This window comes from Motacilla alba, chromosome 27 (genome assembly GCF_015832195.1).
Source record: "Motacilla alba alba isolate MOTALB_02 chromosome 27, Motacilla_alba_V1.0_pri, whole genome shotgun sequence".
Lineage (NCBI taxonomy): Eukaryota > Metazoa > Chordata > Aves > Passeriformes > Motacillidae > Motacilla > Motacilla alba.
This window is the reverse complement of record NC_052042.1, coordinates 2,583,701-2,603,501: the sequence shown is the minus strand read 5'-3', so window position 1 is coordinate 2,603,501 and position 19,801 is coordinate 2,583,701. Positions and strand designations below refer to the sequence as shown.

The 19,801-nt window shown below is 49.0% G+C and overlaps 1 protein-coding gene across 4 annotated transcripts in view; it reads left to right on the top strand.

The window, feature by feature from the left end:
• Nucleotides 1–546: 546 nt before the first annotated feature.
• Nucleotides 547–19,801, top strand: part of LOC119712209 (ATP-dependent RNA helicase DHX8-like) — a 28,478-nt gene continuing 9,223 nt past the window's right edge. Inside the window, exons 1-23 of one of the 4 annotated variants that reach the window (XM_038163194.1) lie at nt 547–704; nt 1,434–1,519; nt 2,103–2,175; nt 2,511–2,596; nt 3,234–3,343; nt 3,436–3,747; nt 4,461–4,605; nt 5,058–5,261; nt 5,584–5,671; nt 6,036–6,133; nt 6,631–6,778; nt 7,503–7,684; nt 8,099–8,293; nt 8,474–8,659; nt 9,495–9,705; nt 10,020–10,201; nt 10,889–11,029; nt 11,280–11,435; nt 12,250–12,387; nt 12,791–12,919; nt 13,742–13,938; nt 14,081–14,260; nt 14,862–16,505. In XM_038163194.1, coding sequence (XP_038019122.1) covers nt 593–704; nt 1,434–1,519; nt 2,103–2,175; nt 2,511–2,596; nt 3,234–3,343; nt 3,436–3,747; nt 4,461–4,605; nt 5,058–5,261; nt 5,584–5,671; nt 6,036–6,133; nt 6,631–6,778; nt 7,503–7,684; nt 8,099–8,293; nt 8,474–8,659; nt 9,495–9,705; nt 10,020–10,201; nt 10,889–11,029; nt 11,280–11,435; nt 12,250–12,387; nt 12,791–12,919; nt 13,742–13,938; nt 14,081–14,260; nt 14,862–15,081 — 3,579 coding nt within the window. In that variant the 5' untranslated portion in view covers nt 547–592 and the 3' untranslated portion in view covers nt 15,082–16,505. Of the gene's footprint in view, nt 705–1,433; nt 1,520–2,102; nt 2,176–2,510; nt 2,597–3,233; nt 3,344–3,435; nt 3,748–4,460; nt 4,606–5,057; nt 5,262–5,583; nt 5,672–6,035; nt 6,134–6,630; nt 6,779–7,502; nt 7,685–8,098; nt 8,294–8,473; nt 8,660–9,494; nt 9,706–10,019; nt 10,202–10,888; nt 11,030–11,279; nt 11,436–12,249; nt 12,388–12,790; nt 12,920–13,741; nt 13,939–14,080; nt 14,261–14,861; nt 17,758–18,815; nt 18,926–19,017; nt 19,182–19,565; nt 19,664–19,801 lie in introns of those variants that run through there. The other 3 variants (XM_038163198.1, XM_038163195.1, XM_038163196.1) reach the window with 3 other exon arrangements.

Sequence of the window (19,801 nt, the reverse complement as noted above, 5' to 3'; positions counted from 1 at the left end):
CTGCAGCCTGGGGTTCGTAGCTCTGGGCCAGCAGGGGCGGTGGGCACGGCAGCCCGGCTGTGCCCTGCCCTGGCCGTTCCAGGGGCTCCTTCGGCAGGGGCTGAGCGGGGCCGGGGCCAGCAGCGGGCTCCGTGCCGCGGGGCCGGGGCCAGCAGCGGGCTCCGTGCCGCGGGGCCGGGGCCAGCAGCGGGCTCCGTGCCGCGGGGCCGGGGCCAGCAGCGGGCTCCGTGCCGCGGGGCCGGGGACAGCAGCGGGCTCCGTGCCGCGGGGCCGGGGGTGGCTCTCGGTACCGCTCTGCTCGGGACCCGCTGGTGCCCGGAGCGCAACGCTCGGGTACCGCAGCTCGGCCGCCTGTGCTGGAGCCGGAGCCGCCTTTGTTGGAGCCGGAGCCGCCTGTGCTGGAGCCGGAGCCGGAGCCGCCTGTGCCGCAGCCGGAGCCGCCTGTCCGCGGTGGTCACGGCAAAGGAAAGGTTCAGGAAAAGCTTCACACGGCCGCCGCGCCGGCCCCGCCCCGCCCCGCCCCGCCCCACCGGCCCCGCCCCGCTCCCTCACGGCGCCGTTTCCGCCGGAAGCGGACGCGGCCGGGGCGGCCATGGCGGAACTGGCGGCGGCGGAGGAGCTCGCCAAGCTCGAGTACCTGTCACTGGTGTCCAAGGTCTGCACCGAGCTCGACAACCACCTGGGCATCAACGACAAGGACCTGGGTAAGCGGGGCGGGCGCGGCCTTCGGGCGCCTCCGGGGCGCATCGCGCTCCCGGACTGAGGCCAGCTTGCGGAGGGCCGTAGTAGCCCTCTCCGTGGGGCCGGGTGCGTTTTGTGAAGGTGCTTTTCGAATTTGGAAGTTAAAAACTGTAGCTACGATACTTTATGAAAATCCCTTTGCTAGGATTTTCTTCTCCTGAGAAGCTGAAGGGCCTCAGCTTCAAATAGAAACAATTTGTTATCTGCCGCTGTGGAATGCAGCAAGTGCTTTCTCGATTGGTCCATGTGGGATGTTTCTACTTGCTCACCAATCGAGGAAGCAGCAGCTCTCGGACTCTCGGGGAGTCACAAGCCTTTGTTGTTCATTCCTTTCCATTCCTGTCTCGCCTTCTGATAAATCTTTCTGTTCTTTATAGTATAGTTACAGTGTGGGCTTTTTTAATATAACATCTATCATAATATAATAAACCAGCCTTCTGAAATGGAGTCAAGATCTCTCCTTCCCTTCACCCTTGTCCTGACTGCCCAGAAGATCACCGTCAAAAAAACATTATTTGTCTTAAATCAATTTGTGAGGCTGAGGGAAGGCTTCGGTCCGGGGGGAGCTGAGGAGAAGCTCCCGGGCCCGCAGCAGCCACAGGGCCCTGCTGAGCGGCTTCTGCCCCCTCATGCCCTCTTTACTCTGATTTTGACTTTCTTCTTTCGATTCACTTTATGCTTTTCCCTCACAGCCGAGTTTGTGATAAATCTTGCCGAGAAAAATACCACGTTTGACACATTTAAGGCAATTCTTCTGAAGAATGGCGCAGAGTTCACTGTAAGTGACACTGGAATGTTGTTTATGCATTATTCTTGTTGTGGTATGTTTTATAGAGCTTTCTATTTTAAATATAGAAAAGTTGTGAGGAGTTATTACTGGTTTTCTTCAATTGGAGAAGTACATACTGATTAGCTTCTCACATTCCTGTCTCCCTTGCTTTCCTCTCCCTTATTTTTTAGAACTTTTGTAGTCCTTGAAAAGCATCTTCCTGAGGACTCAAAATGCTTATTGTTGTGTAGAGCATATAAAATACGTAAGAAACAACTTTTCATGAAGGCAGAGGTTGTCATAGGTCTTCTCATGACGCTTACGTGCTGTGTTTATTGATTCCTCAGCAATAACTGTAGTTGGATTAAATAGGTGATTAAAATGATTAACAGAAAAGTCACTTAGATGGAATTACCATATTTATTTTTGGGTTCTTTTTAGGGCATACACAAAGCCCAGTGATAGTTTCTAAAAATCAACCTGAATCCTCAGAATGGAGCATTTTTTTGTCCTGTGATAAACCCTCACTTGTGCCTTCTAATAATGAAAGTGTTGCAGTCATTTGCTGAAGTATTTTATTGGTTTTTTCCAGGATTCCCTCATCAGTAACCTGCTACGTCTCATCCAGACCATGCGGCCTCCTCCAAAACCATCCACGAGCAAAGGTATGTGGGGCCAGTGCTCAGCGCTGGGTGAATTTCTGTTTTCTGCTTTTGTCTTCTAAGGCAAATCCTGTTGCACTGTACATCCTGCTGTTGTTATTCTGAATGTGCTGCTCACAGTGTTCTGTCTGTCAAATACTCACTAATAATCAGAATTTGAAGGGAGGCAACGCAGTATGCCTTGAATTGAACCTCTGTAAAAGCTGTATCAACCTTTGTGTTCAGATGGAAATTAAACTTTATATTTAATTATAGAAAAATCAAGAGTGAATTGTTGTGGCACTTACGAGTTTTGTGTTTCATTGTGCTTTTTTTTTCTTTTTTATTCTCAAAATCAGAGACAGCTGTCAAACCCAAATCAGAGAAAGAAAAGTTGAGGGAGTTGTATCCAGCCCTTTGCAGGCCAGACAATCCCAACATCAGGGTAAGATGATAATTTCAGATTTCTTTTGGGACTCTCTGAAAACTTGCTTTTTTCTCCAGTTAGTTTCAACCTTTTTTCTCTGTCTAATGCATAGATAAATGTGAATTTTGAGTAATGAAATGTGGGAGAGGTAGAAGGCTCAGTTCTTTACACGTTGCAAGGAATAGCTCTTAGCAATTGCCATGTGATGCTGTTTTGCAGGAAGATGAGACTCCTGTGACATGAAATTTGTAGCCTGGCCTTCCTTACATAATGTTCAAAGTAACGATGTGTTAGAAACTGATTAAAAATGTTGTATATTCAGATGCTATGAGGGTCTTGCATTTTGTATTTCTGTAACACAGAAATTGCGTTTTGTATTTCTGTAACACAGAAATTGCGTTTTGTATTTCTGTAACAATTTGGAGCATTGAGAATGGAACTTTCTATTGTACAAAAGCAGAATTGTCTCAATATTGTGGCCAAATAGGGAGAGTGCTTTGTTACTTTCTTTATCACATACTGAGCCTGATCTTTTTAAATCTTGAATCTTTCTAATTAGATACAGGTATGATGATAATTCTGTAGGTTAATTCTTTGTGGCAAGCTTTTTGTCAGCCCTTTTGCAGAAAGGTGCATCAGTTCTCTGTCTTTGCAGAACATGCTGGACGAAGATGATGTGAAAGTGGCAGCTGATGCCCTGAAAGAGCTGGAAGCTCTGATGCCCAGCGCAGACAAGCTGGGCAAGCAGAGGGGCAGCGACCATCGGTAGGTGCCTGGTGTGCCTGGGGGGGAGGTCTCGGCTGCTCCCTTTGCCCGAGGTGGGAGTGCCCTGCTAAGATGGAATTTTGGTTTGTTAGGGAGAAGAAAAGGAAGAGGAGCCGAAGCCGCAGCAGGGACAGGAAGCGCAGGCACAGATCTCGCTCCAGGTCTCGTTCCAGGACGTGGGACAGGCACAGGGGAAGAGGCAGATACCGGTCCAGGAGCAGGAGCTGCAGCCCCAGCAAGGAGCGCAGGGACCGGGAGAAGTACCTTGAGAAGAGCCACGAGAGGTGGAGAGACAAGCACCTGGACCGGCCACCAGCTGAGGAGCCTTCCATCGGGGACATCTACAACGGCAAAGTCACCAGCATCATGCAGTTTGGGTGCTTTGTGCAGCTGGAAGGACTAAGGTACCTTTGATGCTTCCTTTAGATCTGGTGCTGTTTCAGCTCAGTTCCCTTTTCTGCTGGTACCTTAAAGATGTGCTGAAGCTACCAGCAGGTATTCTGGGCTTGGAGGGCTGTTTCCTGTGGCACTCACATGTTCTGAAAAATCCCTTCACCCAGGATTTTCCTCCTGGGAAGCTGAGAAGCTTCAGAGAAAAAGGAAAACAAATTCTTATCTCATTTGCTTCTCAGTGTGTTGTGCTCACATGTGGAATGTGTTTGGAGATTGTTCACCCACAGGTGATTGGTTCATTGGTTTCTGCTGTGGGTTGTTTTGACTCTTTGGCCAGTCAGTGCCAAGCTGTGCCAGACTCTGAGAGAGTCACGAGTTTTCATTATTATCTTTTTAACCTTCTGTAAGTATCCTTGCTGTATTCTTTAGTATAGTTTAGTACAGTATTCTTTAATATAATATAGTACTACAAAGTAATAAATGAGCCTTCTGAGAACATAGAGTCAAATTCATCATTCCTGCCTTCATCAGGGCACCTGCAAATACAAGAGTTTCTGAAAAATAGATTTGACAGCAGAGAGTTACAAAATTCTCATTACAAAAACCAGTTTGTGGACATACACAGTCTGTTGACAGCAAGATATTTTAATACAGATTCTGAGTGATCTGAAGGGCTGTCAGAGTAATAATGTGGCCCTCTCATGCCCCTCTGTTTTGCTCCCAGGAAACGTTGGGAAGGCTTGGTCCACATCTCAGAGCTGCGAAGGGAAGGACGGGTTGCCAATGTTGCTGATGTTGTGAGCAAAGGACAAAGAGTGAAAGTCAAAGTGTTATCTTTCACTGGATCCAAAACCAGCCTGAGCATGAAGGTACGGAGGTGCTAAAATCCTTAAAATTATACCTCTTCTTGCTATTTTTCATTCTTTGATGAAAACTAATACACAACCATTCAGTTGGGAGTTAAAAACGAAGTTACCATTCTGTGTTTAAGTGGCCTATTACTTTTTACATGTTTTCTCTGGTTTTGATGTAGTATTCCTAACAATATCTTGTCTTGACATGATATCAAAGAGGCAAGACAAACCTCAAGCTGTTGCTGGTTGTCTTCCTCTGTCAGTATGAGAGAAGCTTTTAATTTTAAACTAAATCACTACTGTTGCCAAGACAGAGAGTGTTGCGTGCCTGAGGATGTTCTTACCTGGCAGTACCAGCTGTAAAAAACAAAACCAGCATTTTCTGTGAATGGGCTGTTCCTGGCAGAGTTCACAGATGAGGAGAAGTGTAGGGCTGATTGATGAACCAACCAATCCATCTGATGCAGGATGTTGATCAAGACACCGGGGAAGACTTGAACCCAAACCGTAGGAGGAACCTGGTTGGAGAAAGCAACGAAGAAAGCTCCATGAGGAACCCGGACAGACCCAGTCACCTGTCCCTGGTCAGCGCCCCCGAGGTGGAGGACGACAGCCTGGAGCGGAAACGCCTGACCCGCATTTCAGACCCGGAGAAGTGGGAGATCAAACAGGTCTGTGCTGCATCCAGGGGATGGGATCAAGGTGATGAAGTTGCCAGGGAGTTTAATGAGCCAGAGTACAGCTCCTGGATTAATTGATTGTGTAACTTGCTCATTAACTTGGAATTGCTGCTCCTGATCTGGGACTGTTTAGTTGCTGTTGGAGGAACTGAAGGACTGTTGGGTCAGAGGCTGGGTGAGCTGGGGAGAGGATACAGGATGCAGGGCCATTCCTTTGTTCCTGTTTTACAGGAACGGGGTTAGAACTGACTCATAGGCATGAGTTGTGTTCGTTCATGGGGATATACTCACATTGTATTCACTCTGTTCCCAGATGATTGCAGCTAATGTGCTTTCCAAGGAAGAGTTTCCTGACTTTGATGAGGAGACTGGGATTCTTCCTAAAGTTGATGATGAAGAAGGTAGTATTTCCCAGCAGTCTTATTGTTGTAAATTCCTTGTCTTTCTGGATGTATTTAGATTCAAAAATCAATTGATGATAGAAGTAACTGTAAAGTGTCGCACAATTTGCTGTCATCTTGTATATTTGGAGCTAGGGTTCCTCTGGCTGGATGATTAGTGGCATTCGGATGTGCCCTGTCTGTGCATTTTATTTGCATGTTTTCACTTTTAAAACTCCTCAGGAATTTTCAGAATCTCTTGAATATTCTAAGGAGTTTTAAGACTCCCTTTAAGAATGCACAGGAAGCATTATTTGAAGAGGCACTTTTATGTAGCCAAAAGATGTTGAATTTTTCTGTACCAAATGTCACTTGTGAATTTTAGATGAGGATCTTGAGATTGAGCTGGTTGAAGAAGAGCCACCATTTCTTCGAGGTCACACTAAACAGAGCATGGATATGAGTCCCATCAAAATAGTCAAGGTAAGAGATTTCTGAGCCTGCACCCAATGTATTTGAGTAAATGGTACAAATATTGGGGAATTTAATAACCAGTTTCCCACCTGCGCGTTACTGAGAGCCCTGAAAAACACAGCCACTGAAGTCCTTCCAAATAAAGCTGGGCTCTAACTTAACTGGTGACTGTGAAGTGGAATAATGGAACTGAAAAGCCATTTTACATAGGTGTGTTAGAACAGAAATGCTCTGTTCTGCTTTTTCTTGTCTTTTGAAAGTAGAAGGTAGTAAAGAAATCCTGTTCATTGGTTGTGCCTGTAATCCTTCTGACTGGGCAGTGTAAGGATGCTCCATGTTAGTTATGGCTATGACAGTTCGTGAGGCTGGCCTGATGGAAACGCCCTGGAAATCTAAGAAACAAACTTGAGTATTTTAATAGCATGTTTAGAAGGTGTTTCTAAAGAGAAGATCTATTGCAGGTGAAGGAATGGTAGTGCTTGAAGTCTTTTCTTCTTGCTCTCCAGAATCCAGACGGTTCCCTGTCCCAGGCTGCCATGATGCAAAGTGCTTTGGCTAAAGAGAGGCGAGAACTGAAACAAGCGCAGAGAGAAGCAGAGATGGATTCCATCCCCATGGGGCTCAACACGCACTGGGTGGATCCTCTCCCTGATGGTATGTCTGAGCCCAGGTGAACTGAGCCTTTTTTGTGCTGCTCCAGTGATGTGGTGCTCTTTGGGGCACTCAGGACTTGGTGAAGGGGAGGAGAGATCTTGATCATATTTCGGAAGGCTGGTTTATTATCTGATGATCTATATTACATTAAAAGAGACCACACTGTAACTATACTACAAAGAACAGAGAGAAAGATTCATCAGAAGGCGAGACAGGAATAGAAAGGAGTGAATAATAAAGTTCTGTGACTCCCAGAGAGTCCGAGAGCTGCTGCTTCCTGGGTTGGTGAGCAAGTAGAAACATCCCACATGGACCAATCGAGAAAGCACCTGCTGCATTGCAGAGCAGCAAATAACAAATTGTTTCTATTTGAAGCTGAGGCCCTTCAGCTTCTCAGGAGAAGAAAATCCTAGCAAAGGGATTTTCATCCAATATTGAAACTACACTGCAGCAACCCAGGAGAGATGTGTTGATACCGTGTTTGTCTGCCACACTTAAAAAGTGAGTCCAAGCAGAAATGCTTTTCCGCTGACATGGAAATAGGAATGTCAGGGGATGTGTACAGGTGTCTCCTGTAATAGTGGGGACATCCACTTGGAAACTGAAAAAAACATTTAAACGCCCAGAATAGAGGGCCTGGAGGGTGGAGCAGTTGGAGCAGGATCATCAGGGTCTGCGCTGTGTGAATCTGGCTGTGTGAATGATGAAATTGTTTCTTTTCCAGTGGATGGAAGACAAATAGCTGCAAACATGCGAGGTATTGGGATGATGCCAAATGATATCCCAGAGTGGAAGAAGCACGCGTTTGGTGGCAACAAAGCTTCGTATGGTAAGAAGACCCAGCTTTCCATCATTGAGCAGAGAGAGAGTCTGCCAATCTTCAGGCTGAAGGAGCAGCTGATCCAAGTAAGACTCATGGAAAGGCATTCTGGTTTGAGCAAGCAGTCATTTCAAAGAAATACTCTTGGTTTAGCTTTTTGATAGGTGAATAGCCAGCTGATAATTTGAAGTGCAGAACTTTAGCTCACAAGATGTATTTGAAAGTGTTCTGTATATCTGTGTACTTTCATGATGTTCCAGATGTTTATTGATGTAAGTCCAAATTGATATTGAGCTCACGTGAGTCAGGCAGCTGAGCGCTTCAAACAGGTTGCTGCCTTGATCAGTAGGAATATTTAAATGATGTTTGTCCTGGGTCAGTTGAAGCAAAAGCAAGGGCTGCTCAATCTAGTCCCAGCTAGAAGCCATGCTGATTTGGTTTGGTTTGTTTGGATTTGTAAAAAAAAATGTACCAAGTGTGTGTTTTCTGGTGTTTTCTAGGCTGTGCATGACAACCAGATTCTGATTGTTATTGGAGAGACGGGATCTGGGAAAACAACCCAGATTACCCAGTACCTGGCTGAGGCAGGATATACGTCCAGAGGAAAGATTGGATGTACTCAGCCTCGCAGAGTGGCTGCAATGTCTGTTGCAAAGAGGGTGTCAGAGGAATTTGGCTGCTGCTTGGGCCAAGAGGTGAGTTTCCATGTTGAGGAACATGCCAAAGTAAGCGTGAGGAAAAGTAGGAAAAGTCAGCGTTGGAGCTAGTTGTCTTGTGTGTCCGTGTGCCTGTTCCCTTTAGGCTGTGGGGTGAGTTTGTGGGAGAATGAAAGTGGGGGCTGATGAGGCTGATGGTGGTGCAACTCTTGCCTCCAGGTTGGCTACACCATCCGCTTTGAAGACTGCACCAGCCCTGAGACTGTCATCAAATACATGACAGATGGCATGTTACTGAGGGAGTGCCTGATAGACCCAGATCTCAGCCAGTATGCCATCATCATGCTGGATGAGGCCCACGAGAGGACCATCCACACAGATGTGCTCTTTGGGCTCCTGAAGAAGGTAAAGGAGCGCTGGATTTTTGCTGCTTTCGCTGTGGGTTGGGAGAGTGGGGGATTCTCAGGGTTCCCAGGGAAGGAGGAATGGAACATCTGACCCGGTGTTCTTAGAAGGCTAATTGATTATTTGATGATATTCTATTTGAGAATGCTGTACTAAACTAGACTAAAGAATAGAGAAAGGATAGAGACAGAAGCTTAACAAGAATGATCATGAAAACTAGTGACTCCTCAGAGCCCAGATACAGCTGGCTGTGAATGGCCATGAAATGAAACAACAGTTCCCATGTTGGATAAACAATCTCCTCCAAGCACATTGCAAAACAGCAAAACACAGGAGAAGCTGAGGCTTCTCAGCTTGCCAGGAGAAGATCCTGGGGAAGGGGATTTTTTCCCAGAAAATATGACAGTGACAGGAGAGCACAGGCAAAGGTGGAGTCCCACGAGTTAGGTTCATAGCTGTGCTTCAAGGGCAAATGCTCTGAAGGGTTTATGGGATGAAATGAGCTGCTGTGTGGAGGCAGAGCAAGCAAAATGCAGCGGGAGCAATGAGAATTGCCCATCCTGGATGTTCATCATGGTGGATGAACAGGGGAGTGTTGTTGCTTTGCTCATCCTGCTTTGCCAAAAGCTTTCTGGTGATTGTGTGGCTAAGGGAGGCTTCAAATGGGACCTCAGGGGTCAATGTTTTAAAATGTTGGGTCCTGGGACGAGCTGCCCCTCTACTCAGATGATAAAACCCCTTTCATTGCTGGTTGTATTTGCCTGGCTTCAGTCAGGGGCCATATTTTGATAGTTCCAAAGGCAGGAAATGACTCGAGAGCTTTGTCCTCGTGCAGACGGTGCAGAAACGGCAGGACATGAAGCTGATCGTGACATCGGCCACTCTGGATGCTGTGAAATTCTCTCAGTATTTCTACGAAGCACCAATCTTCACCATTCCTGGCAGGACATACCCAGTAGAAATTCTGTACACCAAAGAGCCAGAGACAGATTATTTGGATGCCAGTCTGATTACAGTCATGCAGATCCATTTAACAGAGCCACCAGGTGAGCAGAGAATGGTTTTGGGTTGTTGGGGATTGAAAGACTCCTCTGAGCAAGGTCTTTGTTTAAGTCATGGATCGCGTTGGTAATGGGAGCAAAATGCTGTCAGGACTGTTCTTTCTTGTTTGCAAATGCAGTAACTAAAATGCTGGAAAAGTTGGGTGGAAGACTGGAGTTTGTTGCCTTGGGCTAAGAGTTGGTAGCAAAAGTTGGGGATCCTCATCAGTGGGAACTGCGAGGAATGAAAGTAATGTAATGCAGGAGTTGTAATGAGCAGCATTGATTCTGAGGATTGTTTTTGTTTACTTCCTGTGTAGGTGACATTTTGGTCTTTCTAACTGGCCAGGAAGAGATTGACACTGCCTGTGAAATCCTCTATGAGAGGATGAAATCTCTAGGACCCGATGTTCCCGAGTTAATTATCCTCCCAGTGTACTCAGCTTTGCCCAGTGAAATGCAGACCAGGATCTTTGACCCGGCCCCACCAGGGAGCAGAAAGGTAATTTCACCTGTGTGCCCTCTCCTCTTCTGCTGATATTTTAACAGTGGGCTGTATTACAGTGCTGAAAGGATAAACTTCTTGGGGAAAAGATGATTTACAGCTGAGAGCACATTTTTGGTTGTATACATCTCAAGTTCTCTAAGCCTTTGAGCACGTGTAACAACATCTGGTTGTTACACGTGCAGCAGACCTCTGTTCTTGGTGTGGTATTGAATGCTGTCTGTCAAGGATACTCACTTGAGTTCATCTGAAAATCTAAAATCTAAATGCACTTCCTGTTGGATGGAGGTAAATTTCCTCCCAAGCAGCCAGTGAATATCTTGAGATACATTCTCAGGGAGATTTTTCTCAGAATACAGGCTGTGTCTGAGTGATAGGTAAAAAATCTCCCTGAAGCCCCTGCAGTCTGCATACAAGCTTCTCTTGCTTTTAATTGTGGGTGTTTTCACCCTCTTTTCCCTTTTTGCCCAGACTTTAAGCAAAAGTAGATACCTAAAAGCTGTCCATCCTTGTGGATAACATCTCCTTGTGTTCCCTGTGAGCACATTTCTCCTTTCAGCATCAGGTGGCAGTGGTTGCATTTGTAACAAGCTGCTCATGTGCCACCAGTGGATGAGGTTGGGTGGTGGGGTTGTCTTGGCAGCCTGACACAGAGCTGGTGCTGACTCCGAGTGTGCTTTGCAGGTTGTCATTGCCACCAACATTGCAGAGACATCTCTGACTATTGATGGAATCTATTATGTGGTGGATCCTGGCTTTGTGAAGCAGAAAGTTTATAACTCCAAGACTGGAATCGACCAGCTGGTGGTGACACCCATTTCCCAGGTAGATATTCTGTGTTTGGCTCTCCCCGTGGGTGTTGTGTGTCTCTAGCCAGTGTGGCATCCGAGCACAAGCGAGCAAAATGGGGCAGTGATAAACCCCCATTTCTGATGGCTCCTTGAGGCTGTGCCTACAGAGTACATGCTTTGCTGTGTTGTACTGAAAGTCGCGTGAAATTGTGAATAAGCATTTTATTGTGCTTGTTGTCACCTGGTTTTTGTAGCTGTTGACTGAGGTGCCTTGTTCTCTTTAGGCTCAAGCCAAGCAGCGTGCAGGCAGGGCTGGCAGGACGGGCCCAGGAAAATGCTACAGGTTGTACACAGAACGTGCCTACAGAGATGAGATGCTGACCACCAACGTGCCTGAAATCCAGAGAACCAATCTGGCCAGCACAGTGCTCTCCCTGAAGGTGGGTATTGCACCAGCTTGCAGCAAGCCAGCGTGCTGAGTGTGCCAGCCAGTGAGGCTCTGCCTCTGAGTCTCGGGAAGCGGTGCTGTGATTCCAGATCCTTCTGGTGAACAGAGGTGGTGTGGAAGGGAGACCTCAACCAAAGCCCTTCTCAGGCACTGGGCTTGCTCCTGTGTTTTGCTGTCGAGGGCTGTTCTGTTGGCTATCCAGCTGGATGATGAGTTTCAGCTGCACAGAGCAGTTGGTTGCAGGAGGTGGGAGAAACAGAATCTCAGGCAGGAGCATTTCCTATGTAGGGGACAAGTACATTGTTAACAGGTGAGATCCATTGTTTTAGAGAGGGTTTAGAGCTGCAGACCTGGGCCAGTCTAAGTGTGTACCATCCCTCAGGAAGTCTGTGACCTGGATTACCCCAGTGCCAGCTGGGAAAGCTGCTGCCATTGCCCTTGCTGGGAGCACGCTTCACATCCTGTGGAGCTGTCAGGCCACGCTGCTTTACAAGACACAAGTGCCAAAAGCAGCGTTTAGCTTCTGTTTCTCCTCCTCAGCTGAATCCTCCTGCTTGAGGGCTGTGTGGAGCAGGAGCTAAAGAACAGAGCAGAGAGCTGAGCAGTGCAGGAGTGCCACGGCCAGTGCTCCTTCTTTCAAGGGCAGGAAGGCAGCTGTGTATTCACGGCTGCTCTCGGGATAAGGACACGAGGCCAGGCTTGCCTGAAGTTTTGCGGTGCCTCGCTGTTTGGTGTTCTGTCTCTGGCTGGGGTTTGTTGCCTTCCTTGTGAGTGTTTTAACCTGGCTTTTCTCCCATCCCTCGCAGGCTATGGGCATCAATGATTTGCTGTCCTTTGACTTCATGGATGCTCCCCCCATGGAAACTCTGATTACTGCCATGGAGCAGCTCTACACCCTGGGAGCTCTGGATGATGAGGGGCTGCTCACTCGACTTGGGCGTAGGGTAGGCACAATAAAATACCTCTTAGCATTGTTGGTTTGCTTTTGCTGTCACTCTTTTGTGGTTTTTTGGTAGCTTTTCATTTACCCCAGTTCTGCTGAACCTTCTGCTTTTTAAGGTCCTTTAAAAAGGTACCTTTGAAGGTGCCTTCTGCTTTTTAAGGAGCAGCTAGTGTTTCTCCTTACTCATAAGTTTACATTTCTTAATGTCTCAAAACTTCCTGTAAGTATTGGGGTCTCCTTGTGATAGTGAATGCAGAGCAATCATTTGCTTCATGTGGAGTGAAGTCATTGTGGGTCAAGCACACCTCTTTGCACAGTGAACACGTTAGAAAGGGCATTGCTTTGTTTTGCATTGAGAAGACGGAAGATTTTTCCCTGAAAGCCTTGGGCCATGTTTCTTGCAGATGGCAGAATTCCCCCTGGAGCCGATGCTGTGTAAGATGTTGATCATGTCCGTGCACCTGGGATGCAGCGAGGAGATGCTGACAATTGTCTCCATGCTGTCTGTGCAGAATGTGTTCTACAGGCCAAAGGTGAGGAGCTGAGCCAGAGGCAGCAGTGTCACAGTCTGGGTGGCTTTGGTGTGAAAGCCTCGGGGGTTAGGAGTGAGCATATTTGCCAAAAGAAGCTTGTGATTTGGCCAGAACATTGGTTTGTGCATTGCCTCTCTGATGTTCCTTCTCATTTAAGGGCCTGTAGCTGTGCTCTTGGTAGTTTCTTTGCAGATGGGAAGGTAGAAGTGAGGTGTCCTAAAATGGCTCTTGCATGTCCCAACAAACACAGACAGCCTGAACCGAGCCAGTCCCAGCTCTGGAGCTGAGATTGCCTGGGCATTTTCAGATGCACAGAAAGTATTTCTTCGTGGCACCTCTATCCCGTGCTGCTTTCTTTGAAGTCAGCGAGCAGCAGGCTCTGCTGTGGTGGGATCAGGTTTGTCTTGGATCCACTGCTTCTTCAGGGTGATTAATTTCAGTTTGGATCGAGTAACTGCAGTATTTGATTCATGTTTTATGTGCGGACGGGAGAGGTGTGTGGATCACCAGGCTCAGACCTCCTGCTTCAGCAGATTTCTTGATGAATGACTGAAGTAATGAGTAGAGCAGTGAGCAAACCAGTTAGTGCAGTGTGTGCATGTGCTTCCTGCAGCAGAAATGAGCCATTTGCTTGGACGTGTTCTTTCAAACAGAGGGGCTGAAATGGAGAAAGCATTCGGTGTTGTCTCCATCCCGTATCACTGTCACGATAGGTTTAAAATGTCATGATCTGGATGACAAGGAGCCGATGTCATTCTTCTTGCCCCCCAGGGCTTTTCTCAGTGCTGTAGAGATCTGATTGAGGTATGTTTTGTGTGTTAGGATAAACAAGCACTTGCTGACCAAAAGAAAGCCAAGTTCCATCAAACAGAAGGTGACCACCTGACGCTGCTGGCGGTGTACAATTCCTGGAAGAACAACAAGTTTTCCAACCCCTGGTGCTATGAGAATTTCATCCAGGCCCGGTCCTTACGCCGGGCTCAGGACATTCGCAAGCAGATGTTGGGCATCATGGACAGGTGAGCACGTCGAGGAGTGCAAGCGCTGACTCTGTGCCTTGCTGGTTTTACATTGTCGTGGCTAAAGAAAATGTGCTCAACTCATCTGGGTAGCTGCGTCCAAATCTGGAGAGCTCTGATCTTTGTCTCTCTTGTCTGGCAGGCATAAGCTGGATGTGGTGTCCTGTGGGAAGGCCACAGTTCGGGTCCAGAAGGCCATTTGCAGTGGCTTCTTCAGAAATGCAGCCAAGAAGGATCCCCAGGAAGGCTACAGGACGCTCATTGACCAGCAGGTTGTCTACATCCACCCCTCCAGTGCTCTCTTCAACAGGCAGCCTGAATGGTAAGGAAGGCGATAGCGTGGGATTTCCCGTTTCTGCTCAGACTTTGTAGCAGAGAAAGTTGTGGGGTGTGCTGCTCGTGGAGCACAGATCTGAGCAGAGGCTCCTGATTGCTGAGCAATGCATGAGAAAAGTTTCAGGTCTCCTTTAGTCTCTTTCTGCTGCTGAGCTCAGTGCCCGTGCAGAGATGAGACTGACCTTTGGAGGCAAGGCCAGGCCTGAAGCTGGAATTGTGTGTTCCTTTATGGTGGAAGGGGCTTTAAAACACTGGGTGTTGAAGAGGGAGAGAGCGTCGTTTGAAATGGGATGAAGGAAGTCTGTGCTGAAGAGTAGTTGTGGAGTAGGAGAGGGAAGAGAAATAATTGCAGATGATTGGTCAGCTGTAATTTCAGATCCTGCTAGGGAACAGAGTTAGTTTGGAAGGGAGACTTGAACAAAAGCAATTGTCAAGCCCTGGGCTCGCTCAGTCCCTTCTCCAGAGGGATAACTCTTCTGCATGCTTCTTGTGGAGCTCCGAAGGAGCAAGCGTAGCTCCTGCAGGCCTTGCCTCGTTGCCTCTTGTTTGGAGAAGGCGATTTGCTGACTCGCTGTCCCTTTTGCCAGGGTGGTGTATCACGAGCTGGTGCTGACCACCAAGGAGTACATGCGGGAGGTGACGACCATCGATCCTCGCTGGCTGGTGGAGTTTGCCCCAGCTTTCTTCAAGGTCTCTGACCCCACCAAGCTGAGCAAGCAGAAGAAGCAGCAGAGGCTGGAGCCCCTCTACAACCGCTACGAGGAGCCCAACGCCTGGAGGATCTCCCGCGCCTTCCGCCGGCGCTGAGCTCGGCGCCCGCTGCGTCTGCTGCTGCCGTGCCCGCGGCACCGGGGCCGGGCGCTGCTGCCGGCGGCCCGGGGGACACGCGGTGCCCTGCAGCTCGCCCGTGCAGCGCCAGCTCTGGCAGCACGGCAGCTCCAGGGGCGGCCCAGATGTGCTGCAGCTGCACGGGCCGCCGCGGCCTCTCGTCAGTGGGCCTTGGAGCACTCGAGGGGTTCCCCTTTCAGGAGACAAAATCTGAGCCTCGGGAGTCTGGGGGCTGAGCTGAGCAGCACAAGAAAACGGTGATTTGACACGGGTTGTTCCCCAGCCTGGCTGGGTTCTGAGTCCCCAGGCAAATAGAAGCTGGACTAGTTTGTGTTCTTACCCTGCTCAAAGGGATTTCTTTCTGCTGAACGTTCCTGCTCAGTTCAGTGAGTGCTTTTTGGGAGCAGCCTGCTCTCTATTTTACCAAGTTGATGCATTTTCCCATGCAGCGTTACTGCTTGTATTTAATTTCAGCCATCTGTGGTGAGATACTAAATATCTCTGGCTTTGGGATAAGGCAGGAAAAATTCTTGAAACCCAGCTCGAATATACTTGGACAATGGCACAGGTCAGGCTGCAAGACTTGCCCTTCATCCCCATCTCCTGGGTGCTGAAGGGTTCATCAACCAGTAATCCCCTCTGCAGCACGGTTCCCTCTGGAAATGTAAATGGTTACAAATGTTTGGGCCTCTTATACCATGTGCCATGTGCTTTATTTTCACATCGAATGTTTGGTGACATCACAGCTGTTGGGTTTTTGTAATAGAATGAGCTCTTGCAGCTCAAATGTCTGTAAAAATTATGTTACAGTTCCTTGTTTTAAAACTGCCCAGTGTGTGCTACGTCATGCCCAAACTATCTGTAAAATATTTTTTTTGTTGCTCACAGATGAAATTGATTTGACTCCATAGCTGCAGAAACCTTATTTTTTTTTTTCCAAAGCTGGGACATTTGCTGAAATGATTGTTGAAATGAAGAGAAGGAGCTTGACTGGTTGTTTTTACACAGCAAATTGGAAGAATGTTTCACATTGAAAAGGATCTCTGTTGGAAATACCTCTCTGTACAAAGGGGAGCAGGGATGTTGTTCAATGTCCTGAGCTTTCCCTCATGTTGGATCACCATAAAATAAAAGGGAATTACAAACTTACTGCGAGCCCTCTTGCAAAAGCATCTGCCTGCCCTGAGGCGTGGCAGAGCTGGACATTTCTCCTCTGGCCGCTCTGACCCCTCTGGACCAGCTCCTGGGGAGGAATGTGTCCCCTGTGGATGGAGTGACCAAATTGTCCTTTGTTTCCTTAAAAAGGAAAAAGCCCACAGGTTTCTCTCCTCGGCTGGGTAGAAAAAACCCACCTCATAATGTTGCAGTGAAGCGATACGCGGAATAAATAAACTCCACAACCAGATTTAGTTATGAAGTGGGTATGTATGTCAGCGCCCGGCACAAGCAGGATAGCTCCCGTGAAAACTTGTGCGCCGAGCTGCAGCCTGTCCCACATCTTTATTCCCAAAGGTGTTCCACATGCAGTACATTGCACAGCTTTGCCATGCATATTCAAGCCCTGGCCCCGCCTGTCCTCGCCTCGTGTGGTAATCAGATCCACGCCCTCCTGGGCATGCGTTTTTTGCTGTGGTGGTCGCACGGGGGTCTCGGGTTGTCCTCTGAGGCTGAAGGCTGTGGTCTTCCTCATGGCTGAACTTTTGAACTTCTCTCCTTTGTGCATGTGCTTTTGGTACCCTGGTGCTTATCTGAGTACGTCTGTCGGGCTTAATTAGCTTGGAGACAGAGGAGTTCCTTTATCTGGGCTTTTTGTATCTCTTGATCTTCTCAGGTATTGTTCTTTATGTAAGAAACTCCAGAAATTTGCATTTTCCTATGCCATTTGTACCATGGTAGAGGTTTCTTAAGTAAGAAGTTTAAAATTCAGCACATAGTTCTACAGGCTACCTTTTAAATGCTTAATTCAAGTGAACTCCAAAAATCTCTGTTTCAGTAGTGCACTAAATAGTTTTCGAGTTGTTGTCTTGCGCTGGCTGTGATGTCGCACGGGCTGTCCCCTTCTCCCCTCACATGGTATGTTCCTCATCCCCCCCCTCTGCTCCACCCCTGATGGTCTGCGCCCTCGCAACTCCTCCCCTGGCCCCTCCTCAGCGGCATCCCATTGGCTGCGGCCCTGGGTCCCCGCCCCCATTCCTCGGGTATAAATGTCCCCTGTGCGGGGGTGCCCGTTCTGTGTTTCCCGCGTTGGCGGCGTGCGGCGGAGCTGTCCCTGCCCGTCCGATAATCCAGGGCGCTGTAGCACGTGGAGAAACAGCGCTCCTCGTCTTCTGCTTCGTTCGTGTGGGGTCCGTGCAGGCTGGAGTGCAGATCTAGCCGGATTGGATTTTACAGCCCGGGACCCACGGGTATTACAGGTGGTGCCCAAGGTGCTTGGGCTCCTGTTCGGTCAGAGGCGACGCGAAGGAGCTGGTAATTCCCATGCGTGGATTATATTTTGGACTTTTTGGACTTTGACCTTCCTCCGCCGTTTTCGTGGCGTTTTTGTCGGCAAGAAGGCTGGAGGGTGAGATGGGGACCCCGCGGCAAGCCACGAGGGGCCGATTCCGGACGAAGGCTTCTTTATCCGCGTCCCAGGCGCCCGAGTGCCCAGGAGGAGTGAGTATTTCCCCTCGCGTAGCAGCGGGACCCGGGGGCCCCTCCGAGGGTGGGGGTGAGCTGCCGGCGCTGGGGAAGGTCCGGCGCCGAGAGTCGGGGTGTGCGAGCGTCCCGCGGCTTGCTGCTGGCGGGCGGCGCGGCCGCGGCGGGGTCTGTGCGCGGTGCCGGGGCTGCGCGCTCCCGTCGCTCGGGGTCCCGCGGCGGGGTCTGTGCGCGGGGCCGGGGCTGCGCGCTCCCGTCGCTCGGGGTCCCGCGGCGGCGCGGGCGGCTCCGAGCAGCCGCGGGGCAGCCGCCGCTGCCGCCCGGCCTTCGGAACCCCGCGGCTCGCACGCCGGCAGCTCCGTCTCTGCCCGGGCCGAGGCTGCCCAGATTCTTTCTCGCATCGGCCGTGGACTCGGTGCTTTCGGTTTTTGTTAGTGGCGGCTGTAAAGATCGAGTGCTGCAGAGAGGAAAATGACATCATGATGGGTGCAAAGCTTTCTGCAACACAGAGGAGCATTTATACCTTAGTTTTAGGTAGCCCAAGTAGTGGAAACGTTGCAGTTTCCAAAGCAGTGTTGAAGCGGTTTGTTCGCTGGGTATCTTTTCATTTCTCTCCGCTTAGCCAGCAGAATGTTAACTCTGTCTCTGCCTGGGCTAAAGTAGGAGCTCTGTTGACAGTAAGAGCGGAAGAGGGAGATAGAACTGTGTCTCAGTTTTCGCCCGTGTTCCTTGTGAATCGGAACGAAGTGCTGAGGAGGGATTTGAAAGGCCAGCCCGAGGAAATGTCCCCTCCCGCGGCTTCCCCTAGCCTTCCTCCCAAACCCTCTGCCCCCGAACGGAGAGAGACGAGCGAGGCATGCCGGCCAACACAGGGTTCCTGGCACCGCCACTGTTCCCCGGGCCTCCCACCTCGCTCTCAGCACCCCGGCTCTGGCACCTGTGCGCAGGCTGACACAGCGCCTGCCCTGCACCCCTCCAGCCTAATTCCCGTTACCCCGATCTCGTGTGTAACTCTTTGTGGCAAGCTTTTTGTCAGCCCTTTTGCAGAAAGGTGCATCAGTTCTCTGTCTTTGCAGAACATGCTGGACGAAGACGACGTGAAAGTGGCAGCTGATGCCCTGAAAGAGCTCGAAGCTCTGATGCCCAGCGCAGACAAGCTGGGCAAGCAGAGGGGCAGCGACCATCGGTAGGTGCCTGGTGTGTCTGGGGGGGAGGTCTCGGCTGCTCCCTTTGCCCGAGGTGGGAATGCCCTGCTAAGATGGAATTTTGGTTTGTTAGGGAGAAGAAAAGGATGAGGAGCCGAAGCCGCAGCAGGGACAGGAAGCGCAGGCACAGATCTCGCTCCAGGTCTCGTTCCAGGACGTGGGACAGGCACAGGGGAAGAGGCAGATACCGGTCCAGGAGCAGGAGTGGGAATCGTCCTGAAGTTGGTGATGAAGAAGGTAGTATTTCCCAGCAGTCTTATTGTTGTAAATTCCTTGTCTTTCTGGATGTATTTTGATTCAAAAATCGATTGATGATAGAAGTAGCTGTAAAGTGTAGCACAGCTTGCTGTCATCTTGTATATTTGGAGCTAGGGTTCCTCTGGCTGGATGATTAGTGGCATTTGGATGTGCCCTGTCTGTGCATTTTATTTGCATGTTTTCACTTTTAAAACTCCTCAGGAATTTTCAGAATCTCTTGAATATTCTAAGGAGTTTTTCAATAGTCTAAGGAGTTTTAAGACTCCCTTTAAGAATGCACAGGAAGCATTATTTGAAGAGGCACTTTTATGTAGCCAAAAGATGTTGAATTTTTCTGTACCAATTGTCACTTGTGAATTTTAGATGAGGATCTTGAGATTGAGCTGGTTGAAGAAGAGCCACCATTTCTTCGAGGTCACACTAAACAGAGCATGGATATGAGTCCCATCAAAATAGTCAAGGTAAGAGATTTCTGAGCCTGCACCCAATGTATTTGATTAAATGGTACAAATATTGGAGAATTTAATAACCAGTTTCCCACCTGCACATTACTGAGAGCCCTGAAAAACACAGCCACTGAACTCCTTCCAAATAAAGCT